The sequence below is a fragment of the Plectropomus leopardus genome, chromosome 15 (genome assembly GCF_008729295.1).
Source record: "Plectropomus leopardus isolate mb chromosome 15, YSFRI_Pleo_2.0, whole genome shotgun sequence".
NCBI classification, from domain to species: domain Eukaryota; kingdom Metazoa; phylum Chordata; class Actinopteri; order Perciformes; family Serranidae; genus Plectropomus; species Plectropomus leopardus.
This window is the reverse complement of record NC_056477.1, coordinates 4,270,699-4,284,174: the sequence shown is the minus strand read 5'-3', so window position 1 is coordinate 4,284,174 and position 13,476 is coordinate 4,270,699. Positions and strand designations below refer to the sequence as shown.

The 13,476-nt window shown below is 37.1% G+C and overlaps 2 protein-coding genes across 10 annotated transcripts in view; both read left to right on the top strand.

Annotated features, from left to right (window-relative positions):
* Positions 1-4,138, top strand: part of LOC121954249 (LIM domain-binding protein 3-like) — a 46,634-nt gene extending 42,496 nt beyond the window's left edge. For all 9 annotated transcript variants that reach the window (XM_042501608.1, XM_042501605.1, XM_042501609.1 and 6 more), the window contains 6 exons: positions 565-809; positions 910-1,264; positions 2,020-2,200; positions 2,858-2,978; positions 3,054-3,169; positions 3,532-4,138. In XM_042501608.1, the coding sequence (XP_042357542.1) occupies positions 565-809; positions 910-1,264; positions 2,020-2,200; positions 2,858-2,978; positions 3,054-3,169; positions 3,532-3,621 (1,108 nt within the window). In that variant the 3' untranslated portion in view covers positions 3,622-4,138. The remainder of the gene's footprint in view (positions 1-564; positions 810-909; positions 1,265-2,019; positions 2,201-2,857; positions 2,979-3,053; positions 3,170-3,531) is intronic.
* A 6,362-nt stretch (positions 4,139-10,500) lies between these two features.
* Positions 10,501-13,476, top strand: part of LOC121954250 (bone morphogenetic protein receptor type-1A-like) — a 63,394-nt gene continuing 60,418 nt past the window's right edge. Inside the window, 1 exon segment of the mRNA XM_042501610.1 lies at positions 10,501-10,701. The gene's annotated coding sequence lies outside the window, so the exon portion shown is untranslated.

The following is a 13,476-nucleotide window of genomic DNA, read 5'->3' as shown; positions in this document are numbered from 1 at the left end:
AAACAAAAGTTATATGTAACCATGATGACTTTTAACCCGCAAATCCAGCCTGTTCTCAATCCCAAATACCGACGCTCTCTACACTAACTCCAATATTTGACACTCACAGGAGCTGATGTAGGATAAAGGCCCATACGGACCCAGTCGACATCAAAGAAAGTGTGGCGACAAATTTGATTATTGCGTCACCTCAGGTCAAGCCGCCCATGGCTACATCTTTCCATCTTTACATTGTACACAGACCTCGTTTCAGTGCTGTTACTATTTCCATTCCCGGCTCAAAGGCGGGACCAATCTGTCTCCCCTTTCCATGATATGTGAGGCGGCTCAATGGCGCGATATTCATATACAGACATGCGTCATATACAGATGTTAAAGGATGAACATCGCGCCAAAAGCAGTAGAAAGCGTCAGTATCTGACGACATGGGATGAGAACATGTTGGCAAATCAACATTTCAGTGCTTGTCACGTAAGTATTTGTGCTCATTTAAAAACATCAATTAAAAAAAAATTCTCTGGCAGTAAATATTGAATCTACTGATGCAAACATTGTTTCCTCCAGCCAATACGCTCCGCCTCCCGCCATGCATCAGGCTCCACAAGGCCCGCCTCCGCAGCAGTACCAGCCAATCCCGCAGCAGTATCAGCAGCCGATCCCACCACATTATCAGCAGCCAATCCCGCCGCAGTACCAGCAGCCCCCAACACATCAGGCCCCGCCCACTCAGCAGAGCTCCATTCAGATCCCTCTTGGCTCCGCCCCTCCAAAGGTGGTCAGCACCGCCTGCATCTACCCCTCCCAGCCAGGTGAGCACACCTGATGACCACATGTAAGCGGTTATTGTTGGAAGAGAAGTGATTCACCTGTTAGAGGCTTTTACACAGATCTCCTCTCCTCCTGCTTCAGCTCCTGCTCCTGCTCCCCCTCAGCCCCGCCCTCCAGTCGCTGCCCCCGCCCCGGCTCCAGCTGCTCCCGCCTCCGCCGACCGACCCCCCGGGGTGTCCGACACCAACTTCGCCGACAAGTTCGACCCCAGCAAGACGACCACCACCATGAAGGTGCAGCCACTGCCCCAGGCCGCCCCTCCTCCACCCGCATACATCCCCAACCCCTCTGCCGCTCCTGCAGCTCCCAGCCCCGCCCCCATCACACCAAGTCCCGCCCCATTCTCACCTGTGGCGAGGGGTGTGGCTCAAAGGGCGGAGAGGTTCGCCGCCAGCAGCCGTACGCCTCTGTGTGGAGCCTGCAACAGCATCATCAGGTAAGAAACACCTGCTTTGGTTTTTGATTATAATTTCATTCTGCTAATTTATGCATGAGTTAGTTTTTTTTAAGGGCAAGGAACCCAACTAACATTAACATTACTAACAAAAGGGTCATAATTTTGGTGGAAATTTAGGGTCACTTTTAAGCTATTTTTCAAGCCTTAAAACTCCATTAATATATTTTAATCCATATTTAGTCCGAATTTGCACCTTTAAGGAACAAATTATTATCTCCTTGAAAATAAATTCCATCATTTTTCAAGTAAAATTATTTTAGGCTAATTTATCTTATATATTGATAACATTAAGGCATTTTAATGGGATTCTTAATTAATAAATGAATAGATTGTAATATTCAATAAAAAAAACAATTATTTTGTATATTTTAAGGACTGAACTTATTTAAAACACCTTAACTAACACAGAAAACCCATTTAAACTCCTTAATATAAGAATTAATTGATCTTATTAATGTAGCTTATATCTGTGCATTAGATATGTAAATATCATATTAAAAACAAAAAGCAAAATCCCTTCCCTTATTAAATGTTTCTTTGGATTCATATTACAGTGAAAATGAGTCTTATTTTGGAGGAAATATCCAAATATTTGTCAGTATTTCAGTATTATGGTCTTCAACTATAGAATTTAGTTTATTTTGGACATCTGATGATACTAAATTTTAAAAAATAATTTAAAAAAAATACTTGTCAGTTGTATGATCATCAGACTCTGTTGTTGTTGTTAACAGGGGACCCTTCCTGGTGGCCCTCGGCCGGTCCTGGCACCCCGAGGAGTTTAACTGTCACTACTGCCACATGTCTCTGGCCGACGTCAGCTTCGTGGAGGAGCAGAACAACGTCTACTGTGAAAACTGCTACGAGGAGTTCTTCGCTCCCACCTGCGCCCGCTGCAACACCAAGATCATGGGGGTGAGATGCTCTGTCCGTCTATACTAGTGTCCTGTCCACAGGTTTTACTGTTTTAAAGAAAACAAGTAATTTTATGTCTGCATATACTTCACATAAACTGTATTTTCGCAATTTTAAGTATTTTTTAAAACTCATTTTAAATGCCTTAAATTGTGCAAATATGTCACGATAACCCCCTTAATATATGAAAGACCATTTATCCATTATCCCAAAATAAAAAGAATTTTCTTGCGTGTCTGTAACAATACAGCATACAAAATGACTGAATTTTTAAAAAAAAAGACATTTTTGCATCCAGTTGTTTTCAGACTGATAGAGCAGATTTTACCCAGTTTAACACCAGAAGCATTTGTCTGACATTGAATTTCAGTTGCATTTCAGGTCAGAAATTTCCTCCCACAGATAAAATATCACAGTACCATACTTCAGTACACTTTGGAAAACAGTTGACACTAATGGAGTAAATATTTTGTTTATAATAAATCACTAAAACATGATGAAACATTGATATGTTCCCTTTAAATCCTCAGGATGCAAATACATTTTGACATAATCAAACGTCATACTTCCCTCCCCTCAGCCCGTCTGACGTGTTTCGTCATGCGTTTCTGAGGCTTTAAACAAAATAAATGATGATGACGATGTTGTGTGTTACAGGAAGTGATGCACGCTCTGCGGCAGACGTGGCACACCACCTGCTTCGTGTGTGCGGCCTGCGGCAAAGCCTTTGGAAACAGCCTCTTCCACATGGAGGACGGAGAGCCGTACTGTGAGAAAGGTAAAACGTTCGCTCCATCCTGAGGTCAGAGGTCAAGGTTCAGTATGTCTAACTGTCTGTCTGTCTCTCTGTCAGATTACATCGCTCTGTTCAGCACTAAGTGTCACGGCTGTGACTTCCCGGTTGAAGCTGGTGATAAGTTCATTGAGGCTCTGGGTCACACCTGGCACGACACCTGCTTCGTCTGTGCGGTAAGAACCAGAAATGAGCAAAATTACTTTCACGCATATTACAAAAAAAACATCATCCTTTCCCTCCCACTGCAGATATCGGTGAAGGCAGATAGTTTTGGTTTTAGTTCTCCAGGTTTTGAGAGATCTGTTTCTGTTTTAGTTTAACAAAGGTGTATGGAGTTAATTAAAAATGACATCAGAATAATTCAGTAATTCATCTTTTTCCAGAAAAAGTGTCTGGATAATCTACAGACATCCAACGAGACCATTTCCATTTTGAGCTACTTTCTGCTGAAGAAATATTCCATCTGAAAACTCGTCCAAAAAGCATCTCTGTGAAATTTATTTGCACAACTTTGCAATGTTTCTTGTACCTGCAGGTTTGCCATGTGAACCTCGAGGGCCAGCCTTTCTACTCCAAGAAAGACAAACCTCTGTGCAAGAAGCACGCTCACGCCATCAACGTGTAGAGCAGCCAGCCGTCACCGGGGGCGACACTGCCGCATACGACAAGCAAACGCAAGCCGACGACTTTTACAGAGATGTGTGTAAACGCTCTTTATGCAGAATACACTTTGGTTTTTCTTTTTGTGCATTTATATTAACTAATGAAACAAGGCTGCCTGATGAACCTGCTACACAACAGAAACAAAAACGAAGTCATGATGTTTTCTGTTGTTGATCCAACACACTTTATAATGTACTTTTATTTTTGTTGTGTTTTCTACCAGAAACTACCTGTGAGTACGATGTGATCGCTGTGCTGTTCAGCTCAGAAATGTAGGAGTTTGTATGGAGCCTCGAGTGTGCCAAATTAAATAACTATATATATTCTAAACTGATAATTTAAAAGGAAATCTATGTAACTAAACTGATAATGCAACAAGAGAAGAACATGAATAGAACAGAAAGAGCGAATAATATTTAACGTTGATAAAAATAATTTTAATAATTTGTAGCTTGGGTTTCACATAATTTTGGACAAAAGTGCCAAACTAATAAATGTAAATTTTAATAAGTCACTTTAAGTGATGAAATAAAATGTATAGTTTAAAAATTCTTAATTATTTATATTTAATTATAATTATTTGTATTTATTTAAGAAAAAACTAAGCAAATAGAAAAGACTGATTTTTTTTTTTTAATTTTGTTTCCAATTAAATTTTTAATTAATTTCTTTCCATTTTTATAACCAGTTTACAAAAACAATCTATTGGCATACTCGAGACTCCATAAATTTGCGCTGCACACCCGCAGTAGTTTGTCTCCAGAATATTGTTCTCATCATATCTTGGACTTGTTTTGGTAATGTGCCTATTTTGATTTAGACTTGTTTAAGTCTTTTAAATGTTTTTTTCCACTTAATTAAACTAACAAAAATATTTTATTAATGTAGAGTTCACAGAGTGTAGAGAAAACAAAATGTCCTGAAACTTTAGTTGACTGTTTTTTCAGAGCAGCAGATAAAAGAGCATCATTTTTACATTTTAAAAAACTTTTTATATCCTGTTTTGGTTTTGACGAGAACATGACGGTCGCAGCTCAGTCTTGAAACCAGGTGGTCTGAACTCAGACTGCAGCTGTGTGACAGTGAACTGAACAGCAGAGCAGCTTGTGAAGACGCCTGATCTGAACCGTGTCTGACATGTTAGAAGTGTGACTGACTGTGAATGTAACACGACCATGTGACACTTTCCACCGGCCTCATTCCAGCAGGTTCACCTGTGTGGTCACATATGAATACACAAACAAAAACATGCGAAACGACTATGAAGATGAGCAGAAAGACCACAAAGAGATGCAGAAATGACTATAAAGAGACACAAAATGACCACAACGAAATGTAAAACAACTATAGAGAGATGCAAAATACCACATGAATGCATAACAACCATATAGAGATGCAAAGCAGCCACAGAGAGACACAAAATGACTGAAATAGATGCAAAACAACTATAAAAACGCAAAATTACCACATGTTAATGCAAAATAACCACATAGACGCAAAACAAAGAGACACAAAATAACCACCAAGAGTTGCAAAACGACTGCAAAGAGCTGCAAATGACAACTAAGAGATATTAAATGACCACATAGAGATGCAAAATGACTACAAGGAGGCATTTTACCACAAAGACAAACACAATGACCAGAAAGACTAAAAAGAGACACAAAATGAACACCTCAAGATGCGAAATGACTACATAGTGATGCAAAGTGACTAGAAAAAGACCACAAAGAGACGCAAAACGACTATAAAGACACAAAATGACCACACAGATGCAAAACAAATAGACACAAAATAACCTCATAGAGATGCAAAATGACAACAAAGAGATGCAAATGACTAAAATAAGATACAAAATTACCACATATGGATGCGAACTGACTACACTGTGATGCAAAGCAACGACATAGTGATGCAAAGTTATTACAAAACAATGGAAAGCAACTACAAGACTCAACTACATGGTGATGCAAAGAATTACAAAAAATGCAAAGTGACCACAAAGAGATTTAAAGCAATCGTTAGACACAAAACGACCTCATAGACATAAAACAGCTACATAATGAGGCCTCACATACACAAAAAGATGTAAAATGACAACAACGACACAAAAACACCCACAAAGAGACACAAATTACCACACGTAAAAACAAAATAACCACTGTCCTCTGTAAAGATGTCTTGGCGTCTCGCAGTATTTCAGTGTATTTGTGTCTGCAGGTGAACCTGCGGATGAGGCTGCCGCAGAGTGTCGGTGGTTTTCTGATGATATGATGTGGCGTGTAACTACTAATCCCTCTCTGACTTCACTACAGTAGGTGTTACTATGCAACAACTAACCTTGAATTTAATATTTATTGACTCCTCTGATTGTGTGATATTTATTTAAAAAAAGCTAATATATATATATCTCATCACTGCTGCGTTCAGTGCTCATCAGATTATTAGCAGTTGAATTAGTTTTGTGGATGTTTGGCATCACAAGGTGTATTTTGGGTGTTAGTGGGTTCTTTTCGTGTTTGTATAATTATTATGTCAATGTTTGTTGCTGTTGTCCTGAATTTCAAGAGTTTGAATGTTTATTAAGGTGGCATTTTTTCACTACAAGGCCACTTTGTGGCTCCGTTCACACTGCAGACTGTTTTCTTTAATTACTGTTTTAGAAACTATGAAGCTCCTGAAGTCCCAGAATATCTTTTTTACTTTCTTTTATCTTGTGCGCACAAGATCTAAAACAATATTATTTCTGAGGCGTCAGAGGCTACATAAGGATGTCTGTGTTCAACTGATGAATGTAAATCTAATATTCTCTCTTTTAGCTCTGTTTTTGGTCTCCACCGGGGGGTTCTGGACTCTTGGTTAGATGCCTAAAATACAGTTTGTGGTTCACAAAAGCTGAAGAAATGTTCACATTTTGTTCTTCAACATAAATATGTCAGTAAATACCCCACTGTGAATTTTGAAGCTTTTATGTGTCTTAAAAAAGGCGCTTTCTTACAAGTGACAACATGCCGAACATGGTTTTACAGCTTTGTTTTGGTGGCGATGTTAAAATCATGTGATTGTAATGTAGTTTTTCATAATTCATCATTAGCTTTTTACCTCTGGCGATTGCATTTAGGTTTCAAAAATCCTGAAAGTGGTGTTCATTTGTGAAGAATATTTCGCTGGACAAAACATGTAAGTATCATAAACATTACTTTACCACAGAGCTGATTTTCTACGGTAATCTGAAATCCATTGGAAAAATCCCAAAGGCTTTTTGAGGAGATGGAGATCACCATGTTGGTATAACCGGCACGTTTGTACAGTGGCCCAGAACAGACAAACCAAACACCAGCTTCACATAGGAACATTGACGTTTCGTGAGTTTCTGAGCCACTGTAGCTCACAAGCAGAGTCAAAAATACACAAGTTTTTTAACGTGAAACGACCTTGTTCAGTGTTTTTACTGGTTTAAATCAGCAGGTCCATTTGTTGTGAAGAGGAAGAGAGCTCTGCAGATAATTCGGCTCCTGGTGAAAACCTCCTAAATGTCTCAAAGTTATCGGAGAAAAAAGATGAGCACACATTAGCAGATGCTAGGCTAGTGTTTTGTTTCAAACATGCAAAATAGCATAAGAGAAACACTGATTTTTGACATGAAACTGCTTTATTCAGTGTTTTCACCAGTTTAAATCGTGATTTGTTTGTTTTGAAGAGGAATCGACCTCTGTGGATAATTCGGCTCCCAGTAAAAAACACCTGAACAATGAACACTAAAGAAATTTTAACTTTTCGGCTGGTTGTAATCAGCAATCCTCACTGCTATCCACCAGTAAATCTCCTTGAATCTTACACACTGCTCCTTTAAAGTGTCAGATTTGATGTTTTCGCAGTGCGAACGGAGCCTCAGATAAACTGAATACACAATTTAGAGCAGAAGGACTTTGTGTTTAAAGACATTTTTCAGATGAACTTAAAAAATGACTGACACAAGTGTCTGTGGGGAAACGTTAACTGTGGAGACTCCCTGCGGTGTTTTGTGCCTTGATCCGTCTGTCTGACTGGCACACACACACTCGGCCAGTTGTGATGAGTCTGTGTGCTGGTGTACAGTTTTTACTTTGAATATTTTATACAGTTTGCGTGTTTTTCAGAGCGTGAATGTGTGCATGCCGAACGTTAGTCACAGTTTGTCACAGCATGTGTAAGGAGGCAGCGTCAGTATTAGTGTTGGTGTCACTGTTGAACATTATTAAGAGTGTTTGAACTGGTTTTGGTGTCAATGAGAAGTAAGTGAAATATTATTAATGTCACATTATGAAGGATGGAAAGGAGCTGAAGTAACGTCAAGACTCTCCTGGTTGTTGGAGGCTCAGCTGCTTTACTACATTCATTTAACAGGTTTTAAATATTTGACGAATATTTGTGTTGCAAGATGAATAAATTGAGCACTTCAAACACTTAAAAACATGCTTTAATTTTTCTTTTTTCTTTTTTTTTGTCTTTTTAAGATTAAGTTACAGTTACAGGATTTTGTGTTTGGTTTAAGACTCCTTTCACAAGTTCTTAAACCTTTGAACTAATTGAGCTAATTAGGGTTTTTTTTTCCAAAAACATGGGAAATGAGCATCTTGGAAAGAAATGTCTGGAAAATTGCAAGAAACTAGTAGATTTAGAAGAGGGTTTATTTTTAGGCCAAGGGCAAAATATCCAGAAAATTTTTTTTTTTTTTTTTTTTTTTATATATTTAAAATTATTTTACAGAAATATTGACATTTTAAAGCAACTTTTTAAGGTCTTTTATTTATTTATGGTTTTTTTTACATTCCCTTTCTTATTTGTTTTGTTTATTTCTCAAATCAAAAAACTTACCCCCTCCCAAACATTTAAAAATTATCTGAAGTGCCTCAACTGTTTTGCACCAACTTTCCCCCTCCTTCAAATAACAAACAGTCCCTAATGCCACTGTCTCCCTCACCAAACTTTGGCAGATTTAACCAGTTACGTGTAACTAGTTACGAGCTACAGACAACTGGTTATGTACACTCATGCTTTCCTAATAATAACCTTTATATATGAGGAATTTTGTCGTTATTTTGGATCATCCATCATCTTGAAACATTTACAGGAAGTTCCTCTTTCACTTCTTATTTCTGCAACTCTGACACACAGGTCATGACTGCAGAAAAATGTCATGAGTTTAATTTAAGTGTTGCAACAGTGTCTGTGTTTGAGTTTCAACACCAACTTACTGTCACACCCAAAGCTGTTACTTGTTTACCAGATTTGATTCATTATTATTATTATCATAATTATTGTTGTTGTTGTTATTGTTGGCGTAGCTGGGTTGTAACAGTAGTACTACTAGTAGTAGACAGTAGTAGTTGTAGAAGTCAGTGGGAGCAAAGTTCCGTTTATCAACACTGGAGGGCGCCTGGGTCACTTTGAGATTTCAAAATAAAAGCCCTGAGGTCTCTGCGGGAGTGAACAGAGCAGCAGTGATTGGAGGCACAGAAAAGGAAAAACAACAGAGCTCTCACTCTGTCTCTGTGTCGAGACACCAGAAACAAATCACACAACTTTCAGCGTAGCACACATGGACTGTAGCGGCTTTGGAAACACAGGTACGCTGATTCACACTGATTTCATTAGCCATTAATTCTACTGAATATGGTAGTTTGCTATCGTTAAATTAAACCGATATTAAGAGTTAACATACATCTAGGTTAAATCTTAAACTTAATAATGTAGAAGTCTAATTTATATTTTAAAACACTTTTTTTAAATAAATGTTCATCTAGTATTTAAGGAAACATTCATATCTAATTATGATTAAAAATAAATATAGCTTAACTAAATATACAATTAGTCATAATTCCTATTTTCTTATATAAATAATTAACAGTAGAAAATGTGAAAATTATACCATAAAACAAATAAAATGTTAGAAATCTTCTTCAAGATTAAATATGTTTAATATGGGGTTTTTGTGTCTTTTTATTTATTTATTTTTTTTTTACATTTTGACAAAAAATTAAAACAAAATCCACTTTATAGGTTTTTATCTGCAAGAAAAGTCTCTAAAGTTAATAAAATATTTCACTCATATTTTGTATATGTTTTACATACTGATGTGAAAACTGGAGTATAATGTACATATACATATACATTATGCATATACATATAGAATGTTTACTTACTTATATTATAAAGTATTAAGAAAGTATTATGTAATAAATTATTCTTATTCTGTATCAGCCCTGAGATACAGACGTAGATTTGACAACCGCCACCTCCTTGAGAATTTTTGCCCATGCACCAAGTAAAGGCCCATGATTTTTCATGTGATTGATTCAGCTAACTGTTAACTGACTGCATATATTTTCTGTATAATTCATTTTTCCAACATGAAACGTTCCCAGTACAGCAAGGTATAAAGCTCTGGTCGGGAAATACATACTTTTTTTGCATACTTTTAGTCAGATATATACGTTTTGAGTCTAAAAATACGAATCAATTTTTTCAGTCAGTTTTTTCACAGTGCAATGCAACTTTCTCCCATTTGAACAAAAAGAAAGAAAAAAAGCTGCATGAGCTCATTGCTTGTTATGGTGGCTGCAGCCCTGCAAGGAACAGACTCGTTCATTTATGGTTTATCAGAAACTCCATTGAAAAACGACCACTTTTAAAATAGACTCCCATTCAAAGATACCTGAAAGGTGAAAAATAGGGCGCATGCGTGTTAGTCAACATCCACTCGTGCCGACCGGAAGTTCGGCCGTGTGTTTTGGCCACAGAGTGATCCGTCTCCGCAGTCAGAGAGGATCTTTGTGCGGCTGGTATTTGCTCTCCTCCATCATCAAACAGCTCTGACCGCAGACCGACTGAGCGGGGAGCGGAGGAGTGAACGTTGCTGAAAATATCGCTACAAAACGCTGGGAAATTATGCTTTTCTGTCGTGTTATTCTGGTGGAAATTTGGACTTGAACTACTATGATGAAATAACGTCAAACGGAGCGTCACGTTCACGGGAGAAACTAAAGAAAGAAGAAAAAAGGTAAGGGCAAAAACTTAATTTCCAGCCTGCGGGTCCGAGCCCGACTTTCGGGCTCCGTCTATCCGCTGGAGTGAACGCAGTCTCTCGCGTTGGAGTGCTTAGTGTTTACGATTTGTCGAGTTTAAAAACCCAAACCTTATTACTTGACCTTGTGGATATTTATAAAGTTTCTATGTGTATATCTTATTTTAATTGACATATATTGAAGGCGTGGAAAGAAGTTATAAAGACATTTTGAAGTTCAGCGAACAGATTTTTTTCTTGTGAGTGTGTTGGCGCCAGGAGGTAGACGGACCCCCCTGGCTGCTGTCGTGGAAAAAAAAAGTTTACTCCACTTCTGCTGCAGCACGGAGTCTGTCGTTTTTAAAACCATTGTTTACAATAATAAACTTATATTTATAGTGACATTGTTTAGTCTGGTAATGTTTGCAGCGGTTGAGTTTGTCTGGGGAAGGATAACTTGTTAGCCGCATTCTTCGGTTAGCTAACTTTGCTGCATAGTTTACATAGCTCGTCTGTAATTATAGTAAAGCTTGAACGTGTGCTGCCAGGTACACGTTTCAGTGAAAACATTTTAATTTTTAATCATTTTTTTGACCTGTAGTCACACTTTTCTCACTTAAGTTACATGATACAAGTTAAAGTTTTAGTGAACTTTGGCTAACGCTAGCTGTGCTAACTTTGCCTTTTAGTTAGCTTTGTTTTAACGTTAGCTTTGTAGGTGAGAGAGTTTGTTGTTGACATGCATGAGTGTTTGGTGAAGGCTGTTTTTCGTAATCTGTTGATTTTTCTGGTGTATTATTACGTTAAAGAATCGTTTCTTTCATTATAAAATGGTTAGATGTTGATGTTGTTAGCATCGTCTGCTAACTTTGCTTGGGAACAAACTTATGGCTGTTTTCCAGCATTTATATTCAGATTTTTATCAAAATTAAACAACATATTAAGTGTCACATTTGATCATATTTTCAGTTTGATAACCGGAGTGTATAGGAGCATTTTAAAATCACATTTCTGTGTTGTTTATGCCGCCATGGCTTCATTACTTTCTGGGTCTGTTGACATTTGCTGATGTCCTTTTTGTTCAGAGATAAAACATTTAAATTAAGTTAATAAAACAACACTGAAAGACTCTTTTGATGCTTTTAAAGCCATAGATTTCTAAAGCTTATGTACATATTTAATACGCGTTTTATATCAATTTTATTTATTTGAAGCACTCATTTATGTTAGGGCTGTTACCAGGGGTTATTTTCATTGTCAGTTAATCTCGGTGTTATGCTTTTATCGTTTTTAGTCTTTAAAACGTCAGAAAATAGAATCAGTGTCTATTACAGTTTCCTAGAGTCCCAGGTGATGTCTTTGGGTGTTTTGTGTTGTCCAAAATCCCAAATGTATATTCAGTTTTCAACGATATGAAACAGAGAAAAGCAGCAAATTGTTATATTCCAGGATCAATTTTCAGATTTTTTTAAAACAATAAATAAACAATTAAAAGACACCTTTGATCTTATTCTCAGTTTGGTAAAAAGAGTGTTTACCAGCCTTTCTTAGTTACCCCCCTGTGTTGTTTATGCAGCCATTATTTTCTTTTGTTGACATTTGCTGATGTCCTTCTGTTCAGAGATAAAACAGTTCATTTGATTTAATGAAACCACACAAACAGACTTTTTTAAAACTGCTATCACCTCATAGATTCATGAAGTTCATGTGCATATTTAATACTCATTTTCACATCATCATCATCATCATTTTTATTTTAAGCACACAGGTCTATTTATATAACCTGGCTCTTTGCACACACAGTTAGGGCTGCAATAAGGGCTTATTTTCATTATCAGCTCTTCTGTGTTTTATGATTATAATAATTTTAGTATATAAAATGAAAAAATAGCAAAATCAGAAAATAGCAACAGTGTCCATAACTGTTTCTTAGAGTCCCAGGTGACATCTTCAGGTGTTTTGTTTTACCCCAAATTACAAACATATATTCAGTTTACAACAATATAAAACAGAAAAAAGCAACAGTTCAGTGGATCAACTGGTTCTAGAGAGTGATTTAAAGTATGACTCAGTTATTAAAGTCGTTTTAGATTTATTTTATGTGGTGTCACTAATTGATTAATCTGCTAATCATTTAAGGATCTAAATGGGCTTCAGAGCATCCAGGGTTTCCATACTCGGGCTGTAACTGTCAATCAGTGTTTCCCAAAGCCTTCGATGACATCCACAAATGTCTTGTTTTGTCCACAATGCCTATATATTTAGTTTACTGTCCTATGAGAAGTAAAGAAACCAGAAAATATTTGCATTCAAGAAGCTGGAATCAGAGGATTTTCACTTTTTAAAAAAAATTACTCAAACGATTGATCGATTGGTTGGCGATTAATGTAATAGGCCCATCGATTAATCGTTGCAGCTGCCACATGTTCTTCAAGCCTTTCTAAAAAGATTTGTTATTATTTATCATGTATACTGACACAAATGTTTCTGGGTTTGGGTTTCAGAAAAGTGAAGAGTTGCTGCTTTTCTCTGTATCATGTCAATTGAATATTTGTGATCATATTTTTTATTTGTTGAGCTGTAGAGCAAAGAGTCAGCAGTATTGAAAACACACTTGAATGATTAGTTAACAAGATGATTGCATTGGCTGATGACAGTCTTTGTTATTTTAAGCCTTAAATGATTTACCAATAATTGTTTTTGATCATATTAGTTTTGAGAAAACTCTTGAACTGAAGAATCTGATTGATAGTTTATTTATACAGATCATCA